Raw genomic sequence first — 18,743 nt, 5'->3', positions numbered from 1 at the left:
TGGATCAGGGATCAACTTTATTCACAATATATGTATTCGAAATTTGTTGTGGTGTGTTGGTCAGGGTGAAACATGCAACAAAAGACAAAAATATTCGACTATTATAAAGAATAAAGAATTATATGAAATGGAGGTTAAAGGGATTAAAGTGGTTAAACTATCTGTCAGATCTTTTACAATTCCATTATGTGCAATATAACAATCTGCTAAAATGGGTTACATTTAACATTAAGGGAATTTTCACTCATTTGTTGGTACAAAAGGGAGACAGTTGTCCTTTGTAGCAGTAGGTTTAATCAAGCAGACCCAAATTGACAACGTTTTTCATTCAAAAATGTCCCTTGCTGACAGTGTAATTGCAAACATCCTGGAAATCAGACTTCCCACATAACGACAAATCAGGAGGGTAACCTGGAGGTCATGGTACTGGAACAGGAAGGCAGAGTTCAAATTCCACCACAGTAATTTGCAAAATGGGAAAATTGCTGAATTGTGGACTGGTACCAGAGAACTGTGATAGGCTTTCCAAATTCTGGTTTATCATTTATGCCTTTTGGGAGAACTCTAAAGCCATATCCTCAAAGAACCACCATCATCATCCCTATCCCTGTTCTTAGAACACGAAAGGGAGTTACACCACAGAGTGGTGAGGTGGTCGGCACATTATTAATTCCCATTCCCCCTGTTCCATTATTGCTTCAGCTGTTTGTCTACATTCTCTGAATTCCCTTTCTTCGTCCTTCCTTCCAGATTAGCATCACAATCCTGATTAAGGTCCCACTGTTCAACTGTATGTTTGACTTCAGTTTCTTCTTTCACCTCCTATGACATCATGTTCTGTTTAAAGTCCTTTAAGGAGTTTCATTTTATTGAGTAACTGCAACAGACATTCTTTGCTGTTATGACATGTGAGAGAGATGTAAAAGTCACAGGACCCTACAGCACAGTACAGGCCCTCCGGCCTACGATGTTGTGTTGACCTTTTAACCTATTCTAAAATCGATCTTCCCTCTTACATAAAACTCCAGTTTTCTATTATACATATGCTTAACTGAGAGCTTTTTAAATATCCCTAATGCATCTGTCTCTGCCACCACGTGGCAGTGTTTTCCACACAGGCACCACTCCCTGTGTAAAAAACCACCTGTGACATCCCTCCTATACTTTCCTCCAAATACCTTAATATTATTAGCTATAAAGTGGAAGCTCAAATTTAATTTCATGTTTGTCACTTCATATTGCACTGGATGCTTATGAGGGCTATGAGAATGGAATGGATTGAACATGATCTCAGATGATCGGTCTGTGTTGCAAAACGGCCTCGGGTGACAAGGCTTGAACATTTCCAACATTTATGGTTATGTGGAAACCAACTATTTACATTGTGAGCCAGATTCTAGAGCCATTTAGAATACCATTTTGCATTGCTAAGCCTTTCTCAGTATCTAATGAGTAGAAGATGGGGGGTGACCACAGAAAACCACTCATAGCTGGATTCCAGAGCAACCGAAGCTCTGCTGGATTGAGTACAGAAAAACAGCAGCTGATATATAGACCACCCACAATCTAACTGAATGACAGGATTGGCATGATGGCCCAATAACTTATATGCAGTCCTGCAGATTGTGAAAATTGTGAGATAGCAAGCTATTCTCTTTGAAGCAAAGGAGGATGAGAAGTGACTTGATAGGGTATACAAGACAATAAGAGGCATAGATAAAGTGGACAGCCAGAGATTTTTCTTCTCCAGGGCAGAAATAGTCAGAGGTAGTTTTTAAAAAAAAACAAGAGTGGTGGGTGCATGGAATGTGCTGCTAAGGGTGGCGGTAGAGGCAGAATCATTAGAGATACAGGTTTCCCCCACTATCCGAAAGTAGAGCGTTCCTATGAAACCTTTCGTAAGCCAAAATGGCGTAAAGCAAAGAAGCAATTACCATTAATTTATATGGGAAAAACCTTTGAGCGTTCCCAGACCAAAAAAATAACCTACCAAATCATATGAAAAATCGGCACGTACACGCATGCGCACACACCTGCCCGTGCAAGGCTTCCCGGTCATGGTAGTCTTTCTCGGGGTAAACACAAGTTTAAAGCGGGCGCCTTTTTTCTATATAAAGTAGAAATAATGTATGTACAGTGTACTTTCACCTACCAGAATTGGGAAGATTTAGCCAAAAACTGATACGTAGAAAAAAAAATTGGCACGTACACGCATGCGCACACACCTGCCCACGCAAGGCTTCACCGCCATGGTAGTCTTTCTCGGGGTAAACACAAGTTTAAAGCAGGCGCCTTTTATCGTAAAAGCGAACATCCTCTTCGGATTTCTTTCAGTTAGCGAAAACAGGTGCTAATGTAGGTCTTTCGTAAAAGCAAAGTGGCGTAAAGCGAACTTTCGTAAAGCGGGGGACACCTGTATTTAAGAGGCTCTTAGACAGGCACATAGATGAAAGAAAAATGTAGGACTATGTAGGAGGGAAGGGTTAGAGTGATTTTAGAGTAGTCTAAACAGTCAGCACAACATAGCGAGCTGAAGGGGCTGCACAGCGCTATGCTGTTCTATGTTCTATTACTCAGACTCACTGTTTAGAGCAGTGGGGTCTGCAGGCATTACACACAAAAATTCCCACAGACCGATACAGAGCTTGAAAGGATTCTTCAGGAATCCTGACCAAAGGATTAGTCAATACCAATAAAGCAGGTTATGCACTCAGTAATTTCAGTCCTGTTTATGTGACTTCGCTATGTAGAGATTAATTGCCATTATTACATATTACTGCACTTTTAAGTAAGTTTCTTTAGATTGCCCTGGACATGTATAATACTTCAAAAACATGAGATTTTTCATGTGACTGCCTCTCAACTTGGAACTAGCTTCTTCAGAAGCTCCATGAGGTAGTTGATACCATAATATGTATGTGGTCAAAGTGAAACCTCACTAAGCTTTACCCTGACATTTTAAACTGCAGTTACTTATCTTTAGCTGGAGATTGATTCAGTTTGTCAGCAAAAGTCTGGAAGGTTACAGCTTGAAGAGGAAAGACATACGTGCACATTTTCTTTAGATTTTGCCTGTTTTGACTACACTGTGTTATGTTGTAGGGCTAGACATTTTTGTGGAGGTGGACAGGGGCTGCAGGCAATGGTTTAATTTTATTGTCTACACTGAATAAGATGCTGTAGCTTTCATGAATGTTAACCAAGAAATTCAGCTCTATACTGAGAGGATTCTGATGAAGGGTCTCAGGCTGAAGCATCGACTCTTTATTCCTTTCCATCGATGCTACCTGACCTGCTGAGTTCTTCCAGCATTTTGTGTGTTACTCTGATTTCCAGCATCTGCAGAATGTTTTGTGTTTACGAAGCTTCTGATTATTTCTTCTGGCTTGCTCACCTTTACGTTGAGCTTCTTTTCACATCTTGGTCTGGCAGCTATCAAAAACTGTGTTTAACAGGCACACTGCCTCCCCTAGCTGTGTCCCAACTGTAAAGTTTCCAGGTGAAATTTCCCCCATTACTTTGATTACAGATAATTCTGATGGATAGAGTCACCATAGATTCCGCTAAATTTCTACAAAAGTACCGTGGAGGACATTCTAACTGGTTGCATCACTGCCTGCTATGAAGGGACCGATGAGCAGGATTGGAAAACGCTGCAGAGGGTTGAAGACTCAGTCAGCTCCATTGTGAGCACTAGCCTTCACGCACTGAGAAATCTTCAAAAGGCAATGCCTCAAGAAGGCAGCATCCATCACTGAGAACCCTCACCATTCAGGACGTGCCCTGTTCTCATTGATACCATTAGGGAGTAGGTACAACAGCATTACCACACACACACACAGTGAATTCTGGTTAATCAGGGCAGCCACTAATTTGGGACACTATGCCACTTAATTGGGACAGGAGTCTTTCTAACTAACATTAGAGGTGTGTACTCGTCCAGCCATTAAACATTGCACCGTGCTTAGAGTGAATAGTTTATAAAATAGGGCCAGCTGCATGTGCTTGTATTCAAAAAGCAGTGATTTTTGTCACTGATCTTTGGTGAGAAATAAGCAGCAAGGCAATTCAGAAATGTCTTGCTCACTGTGGTTCCTAGTATTCAGGCTTGCAGATGCCAGACAGAAACGGCTGGGACTGAAAATGAAACAATTTCACTACTTTAACAACTTAAGAATTTGAAGCTATCAATAATCAACTTGAACGTTACAATGAAAATGAAGATTTGGAGGATGTAATCGTTGATAACATTGTATGAAGGCAGTCCATGTTGAATTTGTTCATTTACAGTCTATCACAAGAAAGTGGCAGCGTATACTGGATGAATTTCTTCGATACAACTAAGAATTAATACACAGTTTTATAGTAGTATTGATAGTGTTCTAATTTGTTCTGTATTTCTGTTAAATACATAATTCGTTCCTCAATTAAGCGGAAGTTTGTCTTTTTTTTATACCTTTTTACTATTTTGATGAAACTTCGGCTAATTGGGGCAGCCGTTAACTGGGCCCAAATGTATATGTTCCAATGTGCCCTAATTAACTGGAAATCATTGTACATTTCTTATTGTAACTTACAGTATACTTCATGTATCCACTATAATGCTGCCACAAAACACCAAATCAAATTATATATGAGAGTGATAATAAACCTGACTCTGATTTAAAGATCTTATGCTTTTGCTGCAAAAAAAAACTCAGTGCCAGCTGCTGCAGTCGCTCATGACCTTCCCTTTTGCTATGTTTGACTTACTTAAGCTCTTAGGTTGGGTGGTTTCATTATTTTGTAATAATTTTTTAAAAATTTAGAGATACAGCACAGTAACAGGTCCTGTTGGCTAAATGAGCCTTTGCTGCCCAATTGCCTGTGATCAATTAACCTAATAACTTGTACGTCTTTGGAATGTGGCAGGAAACTGGAGCACCCAGAGGAAACTCACAGACTCACAGGGAAAATGTACAAACTTCTTACAGACTGCGGTTGATTTGAACCTAGGTCACTGGTGCTGTAATAGCATTATGCTAAACACTACGCTACTTGTGCTGCTGCATCTAAATATTTTTCCTTTCTTCTATGTGCCAAAGGATTACATCTTTATAACCCCTTAGAAAGAAGCAGGCCTCCAGATGTTGGTTCCCTTTCACTTTTCCTCAGACTCATCTCTCCTTCCCATCTCTACTGTTGAGAATGAAAATGTGACCTTCTCTTCACCTACTTTCGTCCTCAGCTCAATAACTTTCAGGCTCGGCTTGACTTTCAGATGCCTCATAGAACATCAATATCTCTACTACTGAATCGCAAATCATTGCTTGTGACTATCCATTATACATCCAGTACAAAAGAGCAATTTGAACAAGCAAGCATCAAAAGTCTCCCAAAATTAAAAAAAAAGTTAAAAACTAAAAAATTTCCAAAAAATCTGAAGTTGAATTTCTCAACATACATCCTCTCACCTGGGTTAAAACGTCCAGTTGCTCCACAATGCGCCCCAATGTTTCGGTAAGTTCTGACGGGATTCCCGTGTGGTCTCTTTGAGAGCAGGCTGTGGGTTCATTGTTAACTGGGTCCAGTCGGTAGGAGTTGGCTGGCAAAGAGGGATCAATGGATCTGTTCTGGTTGGTTAAAAGTGAGCCCCAGTTTGTTTCCACCGGTTTTGACTGCAATCACAGAGAAGACAGAACATGGAAATTGTCATTTCTATGTTGCAATATGACGTGCACAAAGGCATCAGTCCACTTGTCTTCTTTTATGAAGTCCAAACCAAGCCAGATCAAACAATTTTCACAACTCGGTGAAATCTGGCAAAAGAGGAAACTAAGCAACAAAGCTTACAGTGTTCATGGAAAACTTAGCAACTCTTGAAAAATTCTATTTACATTTGCAACACATCTGTATCTCATTCACTAGATAGGTTCAAAAAGAAATCTGTTTATTACATAAAATAACTATCTGGTGTACAAGGTTTCTTTGTGCTTATGGAAGCCAAGTTGTCGGGGCCAGTTTTGGGGATGAGGCAATGAGGCAATCTGGGGAAAGAATTACTGAATCATCCATTTATGATCTGCCTTTATTTTTATTATATTTGAGTGCTTAATAATGTGCCAAGAATAGAATCCTTTCCTCATAGTAAGAACTTTTAACAATGGCCACGGCCAACAAAATAAAGCCTTCGACTTGTCAATCATTTGTGAATTATAAGAGAGATACTAATTTATTTCATATAAAAATTGAATGCTTTGTACAGTGCACAGATCTTGACAGAATGAGTTGTTCATATTTACGTGAAGAACAAACAATCCCATGACAACACTGCATGTACTCATTCCCTCCTCTCCTTAGTACACTGTAAGAAAGAGCAATTGATCAATCTGTATTTCACACTTCCCTGATGCCACACACTGCAACATAAGCAGGCCAACTATCAGTCAGTGCCTATAAAAGCTTTAGATCATAAAGCTCCAGAATAGAGAAAGATTAAAGATTTGCTTTATTCGTTACATGTACATTGAAATATACAATGAAATGTGTCGCTTGTGTCAAATGAAATTAGTGAGGATCGTGCTATGGGCAGCCTGCAAATGTCGCCATACTTCTGACATCAATGTAAGACATAGGAGCAGAATTAGGCCATTGAGCCCAATGATTTATTATCCCTCTAAACCTCATTCGCTTGCCTTCTCCCTGTAACCTTTGATGCCTTGACTGTCAACCTCAGCTTTAAATACACCAAATGATTTGGCTCCATGACTGCCTGTGGCAATGAGTTCCACAGATTCACATCCCTCTGGCTAAAGAAATTCCTCCTCTGTTCTGAGGCTATGCCCTCTGGTCCTAGATTCCCCATGATAGAAAACATCCTCTCCACATCTGCTCTGTCTAGGCCTTTTAACATTAAAAAGGTTTCAATGAGATCCCACGTCCTTCTTCTAAGCTCCAGTAAGTACAGGTCCAGAGCCACCAAATGCTCCTCATACATTAACCCTTTCAGTCCTGGAATAATTCTCATCAACATCCTCTGAACACTCTCCAATGCCAGCATATCTTTTCTTAGATAAGAGGCTCACAATACTCCAAGTGTGGTCTGACCAATGCTTTATAAAGCCTCTGCATACATCCTTGCTTTTATATTTGAGTTCTCTCAAATAATGGTAACAATGCATTTGCCTTCTATTTATAACGCTTATTCTACATTCTGTTTTTCTTTTTAGTAATACTATTTGTGTACAACATGTTGGCACGTACGTAAAAACTTTTCATTGTGAACCCTGTCTGTACTTTCTGCTGCATGAGTAAACCAGCCAGTAAAAGTCAAATACCTCACCCACTTTAGACATGTTTTCTTCTCTTCTCTTCCAATGGGTAGAAGATACATAAGCCATAAAACATAAGGGCAGAATTAGGCCATTTGGCCCATCAAGCCTGCTCTGCATTCTATCATGGTTGATTTATTATCCATCTCAACCCTATTCACCTCTCCTCCCTGTAATCTTTGACACCCTGAATAATCAAGAAACTTTCAACCTCCAGTTTACATATACCCATTGACTTGGCCTCCACAATGTGACAATGAGTTCCACAGAATCACTACCTTCTGGCTAAAGAAATTCCTCCCCATTTCTGTTCTAAATGTAGAGTACTGTATAAAAGTCTTAAGCACATGCAAGACAATTCTGTAAAGTGAAGACGCTTTCAAAAATAATGAGAAGCTTCTAAATATATTTCAAAATTTACTTGAAAGAGCAGTAAACAGTAAAAATGAAATCAAATCAATATTTGTGGTAACCACCCTCCATTTTTAAAACAACATCAATTCTCTAAGGTACACTGCCATGCAGTTTATTAAGAAGAAGTCTGAAGGCACACACTCAGCAATTCAGGAACAGCTTCTTCCCATCTGCCATCCGATTCCTAAATGGACATTGAAGCTTGGGCACCACCCCACATTTAAAAAAAAATACAGTATTTGTGATTTTGCACGCTTTTAAAAATCTATTCAATATATGTAATTGATTTATTTATTATTAAGATGTTTTATTTTATTTATTTTTTTCTACTACTGCTAAGTTAACAAATTTCACGTCACACGCTGGTGATAATAAACCTGATTCTGATTCTGGTAGATGCTCCAAACATCTTGCAGAACTTGCCACAGTTCTTCTGCACACTTTGGCTGCCTCACTTGCTTCTGTCTCTCCAGGTAATCCCAGCCAGCCTCAATGATGTTGAAAACAGGGCTCTGTGAAAGCCATACCATCTGTTGCAGGACTCCTTTATCCTTTTTTTTTGCTGAAGATAGTTCTTTATGACCTTGGTCGTGTGTTTGGGGCCATTATCCTGCTGCAGAATGAAGTTGGGAATGGTCAGACGTCTCCCTGATGCCATTGTGTGAGAATTCGCTTGTACCTTTTAGCATTGAGGACTCCATTAATTCTGAATAACTCCATTTGCCTAAATGCAGCCTTGAACCTGTGGGGAACTTCTATGGTGCTTCCCTGTTGGCTGTAGGCACTCACCCACATTACACTTTCCAGATCTTCTATGGACAAACTGCCTCCTGTTTGCCCCCAAAATTTCAAATTTTGATTTGTCAGTCCAAAGCACTTTTGGCCATTGTTCAGCAACCCAGTCCTTGTGTTTTTGTGCGTAGATGAGTTGCTTGGGTTTGTTTGCACTTCAGAGAAGGCCTTTTTGACAGCAACTCTTCCATGAAGATTGCTTCTGACAAGACTTCTCCGGACTGTAGAGGGGTGTACTTGGGTTCCAGTGGTTTCTGTGAATTCAGAGCTGATAGCAGTGCTGGACCTCTTCCAATATAGAAGATGCATCAGTTTGATATATCTCTTGTCTGCTGCAATCAGTTTCCATGGAAAACCACTGCTTTCTGGTCCGCAACCTTGCCCATTTCTTTGTGCTTCTTCAGAAGAGCTTGGACAATACAACTTGAAAACTCCAGTCTGCTGCAAAATTTCTGGTTGGGAGAGACCTTGCTGATGTAGGATGACCATCTTGTGTCTTGTTGCTATGCCCACTCTTGCCATGGTGTAAGAATTGATGATTTGAAGGTTACACTGTCACATCTGACACACCCTTGCCTTTTAGTTTGGATGTCCTTAGCCATGTTTGATTCCTTCTACACTCATTTCTGTTTCAGTTAATCAGTTTAGTTCAGTCAACTCATTATGTCACAGACTATTAGCATCCTGTTTGTTATCTTTGTTTAATTATGCACTGGGCTATATACCTACAAAGTAATCAAGTTGTTCATTACTTAATACGTTACTTTATTTAACAAAAAACAAAAATTTCTATGTAACATTTAATTCTTTGGGAAAATGAATGTTTGGAAATCTAAAATTTTCCCTTTCTACAGATGCACTAATGCAGAAGACAAAAAATGAACATGTAAAACAAAACATATAAAAAAAATTTAGGTTGCCTAAGACCTTTGCACAGTACTGTATGTCCCTCTATTCTGAGGCTGTGCCCTCTGGTCCAAGACTCACCCACTATCCACTCTATCTAGGCCTTTCAATATTCAATAGGTTTAAAGAGATCCCCCCTCACTCTTCTAAACTAGAATGAGTACAGGCCCAGAGCCATCAAATGCTCCTCATATATTAACCCTTCTAGTCCTGGAATAATTCTCGTCAACCTCCTCCGAACCCTCTCCAATGCCAGGACATCTTTTCTTAGGTAAGTGGCCCCAAGACAGCTCATAATACTCCGTGTGGTCCTACCAATGCCTCATAAAGACACAGTATTACATCCTGGCTCTTATATTCTAGCCCTCTCAAAATCAGTTCCAACATAGCATTTGCCTTCCTTACCACTGACTCAAGCTGCAAGTTAACTTTTAGGGAACCCCGTCCAAGGACTCAGTCTCTCTGCACCTCTGATTTTTGAACTTTCTCCCATTTAGAGAGTAGTTACTCCTTCTACCAAAGTGCATGACCACACACTTCTCTACACTATATTGCATCAGCCACTTCTTTGCTCATTCTTTCAATCTGCTTAAGTCCCTCTGCAGACTTCCTGCTTCCTCAACACTACCTGCCCCTCCACTTATCTTTGTATCATTCGCTAATGTGGCCACAAAGCCATCAATTACATCATCCAAATCATTGACATATAATGTGAAAAGAAGCGGTCCAAAACCCACTTCTGCTGAATATCACTAGTCACCTCGGCCAACCAGAAAAGACCCCTTTTATTCTCATTCTTTGCCTCCTGCCAGAGCCAAACTTCTTTCTATGCAGGTAATATCATAAGGTCTTATCTTGTTAAGCAACTTCATGTGCGGTAGTTTGTCAAAGGCCTTCTGAAAATCCAAATACACAACATCCACTGATTCTCCTGCCTGTTATTTCCTCAAAGAATTCCAACAGATTTGTTAGGTAAGATTTCCCCTTAAGGCAACGATGTTAACTTTGGCCAATTTTATCATATGCCTTCAGTATCATGAAACCTCATCCTTCATTATGGACTCCAACATCTACTGAAGTCAGACTAACTGGCTTATAATTTCCTTTCTTCTGCCTCCCTCCTTTTTTAAAGAGTGGAGTGATATTTGCAATTTTCCAGTCCTTTGGAGCTATTCCAGAATCTAATGATTCTTGTAAGATCATTACCAACGGTTCCACAATCTCTTCAGCTACCTCTTTCAGAACCCTGGTCTATATACTGTAGTTTGTCTGGTCTAGGTGACTTATCTACCTTCAGACCTTTCAGCTTCCCAAGCACCTTCTCTTTAGTAATAGAAACTACGCTCACTTCTGTCCTGACACTCTCAAATTCCTGGCATACTTAGCATGCCCACAACTTACTATCTCTGGCTCTAACTGTACATCTTTGGACTGTGGGAGGAAAGCAGAGCACCTGGAGAAAACCCAAGAGGTCACAGGGAGAATGTACAAACAGCACTGCACAACATTGCAAACTGCATAAAGTTTACTCCATGTTAATAAATTGGATTAATAATAGTTCTGTTAATTTCAACCTCTTGTAGTAGATGTCAAAAATATAATATATGAAAGAATAATTTATAGAAGTTTCCTAACAAAAATGCTCTTAAATGATTTGTAAATTTTATTAAAACTTCATATGGAGCACCATTTCTGTGATTAATAGGTGAAGTGTAAATAAGACACAGGAACTGAACAAGGCACAGTCACAGCTCGTAGACTTTGTGGGATTGCTTCTGAGTCAGAAAAAGAGAAAAACAAGACACAATGCATGCTTGATGTATCAACACAGGAAGCTATTACCACAGTATTACCAGCCGGATGTCATGCAGGAAATTAAACTGGTAGCTTCTGTAAATATGATATCACAGTGATCTTTCAGTAATTGATTAATATTGTTTCCTGTCAGGCATAAGTGATGATTCTCACTGTGTGGTAGTGACACAGTAACTTGTGTTTCTGAAACAATAATTAAGCACCATTCTGTCTTCACAGTTCAGCACCCAAGCAAAGAATTCTGATAGCACAAAGATCATTTCATTCAGAAAAATGCTCTTGGTAGAGTAAAATTTGCAACTTTATTATAAAACTCATTCATGGGCACTAGCCTCCCCACCATCGAGATCACCTTCAAATGGCGATGCCTCAAAAAGTCTGCATCCATCATCCTCACCATCTAGGACGTGTCCTCTTCTCATAACTACTGTCAGGGAGGAACATAGAACATAGAACAGTACAGCACAGGAACAGGCCATTCGACCCACAATGTTGTACTAGACCAGCTAGAAAACAAATCAAAAACACCCAAACACTAATCCCTCCTATCTACACCATGTCCATATCCATCCATCTTCCTTATATCCATGTGACTACCCAAACGTCTCTTAAAAGTCTCTAATGTATTTGCCTCTACCACATTACAAGGCAGCGAATTCCAAGCATCCATAACTCTGAGTAAAAAACTTACCCCTCACATCCTCTTTGAACCTATTCCCTCTCACCTTCAACATATGCCCCCTACTATTACACATTTCAACCCTGGGAAACAGATGCTCTCTGTCCACTCTGTCTATGCTTAGGAGGTGCAGGAGCCTGAAGACACACGCTCAACAATTTAGGGACAGCTTCCTCCCCTCTGCCGTCAGATTTCTGAACGATCCTATGAACACTACTTCACTATTTTACTGCTTTTGCTCTTGTTTTTGCAGTACTTATTTTATATATACACTCAGTGGCCACTTTATTAATTCTAATTTAGAAATACAGTATGGTAACAGGCCCTTCAGGCCCAACAAGCCTGCGTCGCCCAACTACACCCATGTGACCATTTAACCTAATAATCCACACATCTTTGGAATGTGGGAGGAAACTGGATCACCTGGAAGAATTCCACGCAGTCATGGGGAGAACGTGCAAGCTCCTTACAGACAGGGTTGGGAACTGAACCTGGGTCACTGGCACTGTAAAGCAATACGCTGCTACACTAATGTGCCACATCTGCTTGTTAATGCAAACATCTAATCAGCCAATCACGTGGCAGCAACACAATGCATAAAAGAATGTAGACATGGTCAAGAGGTTCAGTTGTTGCTTGGACCAAATATCAGAATGGGGAACAAATCTGATCTGAATTTGACTATGGACTGATTATTAGTTCTAGATGGGGTGGTTTGAGTATCCCAGAAGTGCTGACCTCCTGGGATTTTCACATACAACAGTCTCTAAAGCTTACAGAGCATGGTATGAGAAACAAAAAAAAAACAAAGAATGGCAGTTCTGTGGGTGATAATACCTTGTTAATGAGAGAGGTCAGAATAGTTCAAGCTGACAGGAAGCTAACAGTAAGTCAAATAACCACTTGTTACAGCAATAGTGTGCATAAGAGCATCTCTGAACGCACAACATGTTGAACCTTGAAGTGGGTGTGCAGAAGACCACTTTGGGTTCCACTCCTGTACCTAATAAAAGATGGCCACTGAGGGCAGTTTCATTCTCAGGATTTGCCTAGAATTAGCAACTAGAGAAGTGGTTTGTTCACCACACCCTAGAAATTAATATCACAAACAAGAGGAATTCTGCAGATGCTGGAAATTCAAGCAACACACATCAAAGTTGCTGGTGAACGCAGCAGGCCAAGCAGCATCTCTAGGAAGAGGTACAGTCGACGTTTTGGGCCGAGACCCTTCGTCAGGACTAACTGAAAGAAGAGTTAGTAAGAGATTTGAAAGTGGGAGGGGGAGGGGGAGGGGGAGATCCAAAATGATAGGAGAAGACAGGAGGGGGAGGGATGGAGCCAAGAGCTGGACAGGTAACTGGCAAAAGGCATATGAGAGGATCATGGCACAGGAGGCCCAGGGAGAAAGAAAAGGGCGGGGGGGGGGAAAACCCAGAGGATGGGCAAGGGGTATAGTGAGAGGGACAGATGGAGAAAAAGGAGAGAGAGAAAAAGAATGTGTGTATATAAATAAATAACGGATGGGCTACGAGGGGCATTAGCGGAAGTTTGAGAAGTCAATGTTCATGCCATCAGGTTGGAGGCTACCCAGACGGAATATAAGGTGTTGTTCCTCCAACCTGAGTGAACACCTACACTTTGTCCGCCAGAGAAAGCAGGATCTCCCAGTGACCACACATTTTTATTCCATGTCCCATTCCCATTCTGACATGTCTATCCACTGTAAAGATGAAGCCACACTCAGGTTTCACACTTGTAAAGGCATGAAAAAGACATCGTCCAGCCAACATCGCACACACATGGACGCAAGCAAACGCACACGCCAAAAAAAAAAGAAATACAGTGTGGAACAGGTCCTTCTGGCTCAACAAGCCACAGGATCCAGTAACCTACCTATTCAACACTAGCCTAATCATAGGACAATTTACAATGACCAATTGACCTACTAACCAGTACATCTTTGGACCGTGTGAGAAAACCGTAGCACCCGGGGTGGGGGAACATGTGCACACGGGAAGGACGCTGGAATTGAATTCTGAACTCCGATGCTTTGAGTTGCAATAGCATTGTGTTACCTGCTGTGCTAATCCTTATCTTTAATCTACTGAATATCAAAGCAGTAATAAGAGATTTGAAATCTTTTCACTTTGGAGGTTAAATACAGCAGCTGGAAATACCTTTGCATAGCTAAGGTCCACAATGTTGCTGTATACACAAAGAAATAAAGTACTTCTAGCAATAGCAGCACTGCTTTCCTTTTGTTAGATGTGCGCTTACTCAAGAGTTTTTCAGAGGTAACCAGGACAGGCATGTAGACACAGTGAGAGAGATGTAAATTTGGCAGAAGGGTTAGAGAGCAGCTGAAGAGAAAATTTGAATCATTGTATTAGGACCTAGAACACATTGCTTGAAAGGGTGGTGCAGAAAGAAACCCTCATGGCTTTTAAGTAGTACTCAAGTGCTGTCACCTAGAAGTCTACAGGATGAGTGTTGTGAGATGGGTTTCAGTTGGATAACTTCTTTTCAGCTCATGAATACAACACCCTGAATGATCTAGTCTTAAATTTCTATGATTCTACACATCAAAATGGAAAGGACAAGGAATGAAATGTCAGAAAAAAACCTTCCACTGTAAAATCTTAAAATTAAATGAATTACTCAATTAATAGCAAGATTAATTTTGTATTTTTGCGAGAATCATGTTTCTAGAGGGCCAACAAAATAGTGATCTCTATCTTTCATTAAGGTCACTTGTTGCAAATTAAATATTCTTCAAATACATTGAGTTCTGCACACTCTTAAAAAACAGGCTGATGAATAAGAACTTCCCCCCCCACAATAAATACAGAAAATTCAGCTTCACAACTATATTTCAAAAGAAGCACACAGTAAGAAAGGGAATCATTGCCACAGGAAGCCGATAATCATTTTTTTAGTTTTTAAACTGAAAGAACAACAAACCAAAATCAAATCACTCAGAAATGGCAAGGTTAAGACACTACTTTCAGTGAAAAATTAAAAGATACCAAAGGTGAGAAACACCCCAACAGGAAATACTCTAACAGAACTGACACTAAATATAACTGCACAGGAAGGATGGCATATAAATTGCAGAAATTCTTATCAAGCCAAAAGCAGTCAAAAATAGGAAGGGGCAGTATACTTTAAGAGTGGAACATTTGAGAAATGCATGGAAATATTGCAACAGCCCCCAAAACATTGGTATGCCGGTTTTCTATAGTTAGTTGTACAATGAATAATTTTACTTCTCTCAAATTAATGATTTAGAACATACTTTTCAATAATTTACCACCTCCCCAGTGGTTAGGCTAGAGAATTTTAAACTCCTGATATTTCTCTGATAAGACAAAAAAAATCTCATTTGATTTCCCTATGCCATTAACTGCAATTAAAGTATGCATTGTAGATTTGAGGGCTAATATTTCGCAATATGAAGAGTACAAAGATTGTAGATCAAAACAATTTTTTATACATCTCACATTTCAAAATGTGAGTCCTTATGCAAGCAATTTAACCACTCAATGTGTGTGTAAATTGGCTGTTCCTTTGTATGCAACAGTAAAATTCCACTAAAAATATCATTCATTATTCAGTGGCTACATTATTTATTATCAATACTAACAGGGACCAAATATTATCCAGAAAACTCCATTTGCCTCTGTGAATCTAATAACTCAAAAAAATATTCAATGATGTACTGGACAACTGTTGGGTGATAATTTTAGTAGCTTCTGCAAAACTCTTCAAAACCAGTTCTCATGGAAAAGGCATCTGAGTTTAGTAAATCATCTTTAATGTTATCAGGAAGCTCATTATAGTCTAAGCAAACCAAGTGACACAAACACTCTCCTGTCAGCACCATATAGATACCATTTCCTGTGTGGTAAGTCTGCAGCCACATACCTTGGGGTGCATTTCTCCCTGAAGGAAGCTACTTTTAAAACAGGAAGAGAGAAAGGAACAGTTGCTGCAGACTATGCAGCTGAAGACTTAATGCACATTCTTTGAATACCTCACATCAGCTACAGGGAGCAGTGACACAAGGTATCTCAAGATGGAGATGCTATTACAGATACTAACAAGGGCTATTTGTAATTTCTCAGAGTTGAGGTCAGGGGAGGCTGGTATCACAGGAAATGAAGGAACAGGAATACAGTTTTGGAACTTGATCCTTGCTTAGTTTCTCAAATAGCAAAAAAAATTCGTACTGAAACTGCAGTGACTAGAATTAGTGTTTTGTTATACAAACTAGTGCATAAAGATGCAAATAGTTGAAATCTTAAAAGGATTCCCGTTTGGGGAATTAGTATCTTTACGGCACGGACTAGAAGGGCCGAGATGGCTTGTTTCCGTGCTGTAATTGTTAATTGATATAAATGCCACATCTGCAACAATAAGGAGATCTTTAAACTAAGGTTTAGGTCATGAGAAGGATAAATTACAGAACAATGTTTTAAAAGAGTTAAGAGAAAGCACACACAAGCAACATACTGACCTGTCAAGTGGTGGTGCTGAATGTTACACCAAAATACAGAAGACTGTCCTCTGGAATGATGCCATTTAAATACAAACATCAAACACTTCTTTCAACAATGCCCCACAAAAATTTCTTCTGTCTATCAGTAAACAAGAGACCAAGTACAGATCGTATTCTAGAAACCTGTACTCTTTATGCAGTCTGATAATGTTCAACATTCTAACTGGGTGCATCTGGTATGGAGGGGCCACTACACAGGATCAGAAAAAGCTGCAGAGGGTCACAAATTCAGCCAGTTCCATCACTGGCATGAGCCTCTTCAGCTTCAAAGACATCTTCAAAAACGCGACATTCATCATTAAGGATCCTCATCACCCAGGACATGCCCCTTCTCATTGCTAACTTCAGGGAGGAGGTACAGGAACTTGAAGACTCACACTCAATGTCTCAGGAATAGCTTCTTCCCCTCTGCCATCAGATTTCTGAATGGATAATGAACACTACCTCACTATTTTTGCACTACACATTTAATTAAAAACGTTAATATATATTTCTTATTGTAATTTAGTTTAAAAAAATGTATTACGCTGTGTTGCTGCCACAAAATAAACTCATTTCATGACACATGTCAGTTATATTAAACCTGATTCAGATTCCATCTGGTGAAATATTAAAGCCTATATAACAATGTTCTGCATTTATTTGGACCCCAGTCATTTTGTTGAGGTTGAGGGTGTTGGAAGCTTCAAGTTCCTAGGAGAGAACATCACCTATGGCCTGTCTGGTCCAACCATGTAGATGTTACCAAGTGCACACAGTGGCATAGCCGTTAGCACAACGCTATTACAGCGTGGGCACTGCAGTTTGGAGTTCAATTCCTACACTGTCAAGGAGTTTGTGTGTTATCCCCTGTACCATATGGGTTTCCTCCCACAATCCAAATATATACTGGTTAGTTGGTTAATTGGACACTGTAAATTGTCCTGTGATTAGACCAGGGTTAAATGGGTGGATTGCTGGCTGGGGTAGCTCATTGGGCTGGAAGAGCCAGTTCTGCACTCTATCTCTAAAAAAATAAAATTTTAAAAAACCTATACTTCCTTAAAAGGCTAAAGAAATTTGGCATGTCTCTGTCATCTCTTACCAATTTTATCACTGCACCATAGAAAGCATCTGGATGCCCAATGGCGCGGTATGGCAAGTACACTGCACATGACCACAAGAAACTCCAGAGTTGAAGACACAGCTCAGCACATCACGGAAGCCAGTTTTTCTATGGACTCTGTCTATACTTCTTGCTGCCTCAGTAAAGCAGGCAGCATAATTAAAGACCATACACATCCCAGACATTCTCGCTTCTCCCCATCGAGAAGATACAAAAACCTGAAAACACTCAATACTGGGCTAAAGGAAAGCTTCTACCTTGCTGTTATTAGACTATTAAATAGTTCCTAGTATAATAATTTGGTCTCGACCTCACAACCTACCTCAGTATGATCTTGCATGTTACTGTTTACTTCACTGCACTTCTCAGTAGCTGTCACACTTTATTCTGCATTGTTACTGTTTTACCTTGACCTACCTCAATGTACTGTGTTACGATTTGATGTGTATGAAGGGTATGCAAGACAAGCTTTTCACTCTATCTCAGTACATGTTACAATAATAAATGAAAAACTAAAACAATGTAAGAATAGTCAGAAGTGGGCAAACTAATGGAGAGGATTCTTAGCGACAATTTATGAGCACTTGGAGAAGCAGATTCCTACAACCTGATGCATAAAAGAATAAGGTCATAGTCGAGAGGTTCAGTTGTCGTTCAGACCAAACATCAGAATGGGGAAGAAATATGATCCAAGTTACTTTGACTGTGAAATGATTGTTGGTGTCAGAGAGGGTGGTTTGAGTATCTAAGAAACTGCCGATCTTCTGGGAGCTTCACACACAACAGTCTTCAGAGTTTACAGAGAATAGTGAAGAAAACAAAAATAACCAGTGACCGGCAGTTCTGTGGGTGAAAATCCCTTGTTAATGAGGTCAGAGAAGAATGGCCAGACTAATTCAAGCTGACAGTAACTCAAATAACGACAAGTTATGACAATGGTGTGCGGAAGAGCATCTCTGGATGCACAACATGATGAACAATGAAGTGGATGGGCTGCAGCAGCAGAAGACCATGAACATACACTGACTGGCCACTTTATTAGGTACAGGAGGTACATTCTAAAGTGGCCACTGAGTGTATATCGACAACTTTTTTGGTTTTTATCTGGATTCCAAATATCAATCCTGATCCTTTTTTTAATACCTTTGCTGGACGTCTTGAGGG

The 18,743-nt window shown here is 39.9% G+C and overlaps 1 protein-coding gene across 1 annotated transcript in view; it reads right to left on the bottom strand.

Annotated features, from left to right (window-relative positions):
* The window catches only part of LOC134351759 (POC1 centriolar protein homolog B-like), a 118,037-nt gene that overhangs the window by 21,877 nt on the left and 77,417 nt on the right, over positions 1-18,743 (bottom strand). Inside the window, exon 11 of the mRNA XM_063058384.1 lies at positions 5,454-5,657. Coding sequence (XP_062914454.1) covers positions 5,454-5,657 — 204 coding nt within the window. The remainder of the gene's footprint in view (positions 1-5,453; positions 5,658-18,743) is intronic.

The sequence above is a fragment of the Mobula hypostoma genome, chromosome 9, assembly GCF_963921235.1.
Source record: "Mobula hypostoma chromosome 9, sMobHyp1.1, whole genome shotgun sequence".
Classification (NCBI taxonomy): Eukaryota; Metazoa; Chordata; class Chondrichthyes; order Myliobatiformes; family Myliobatidae; genus Mobula; species Mobula hypostoma.
This window is presented reverse-complemented; position numbering and strand designations above follow the sequence as displayed.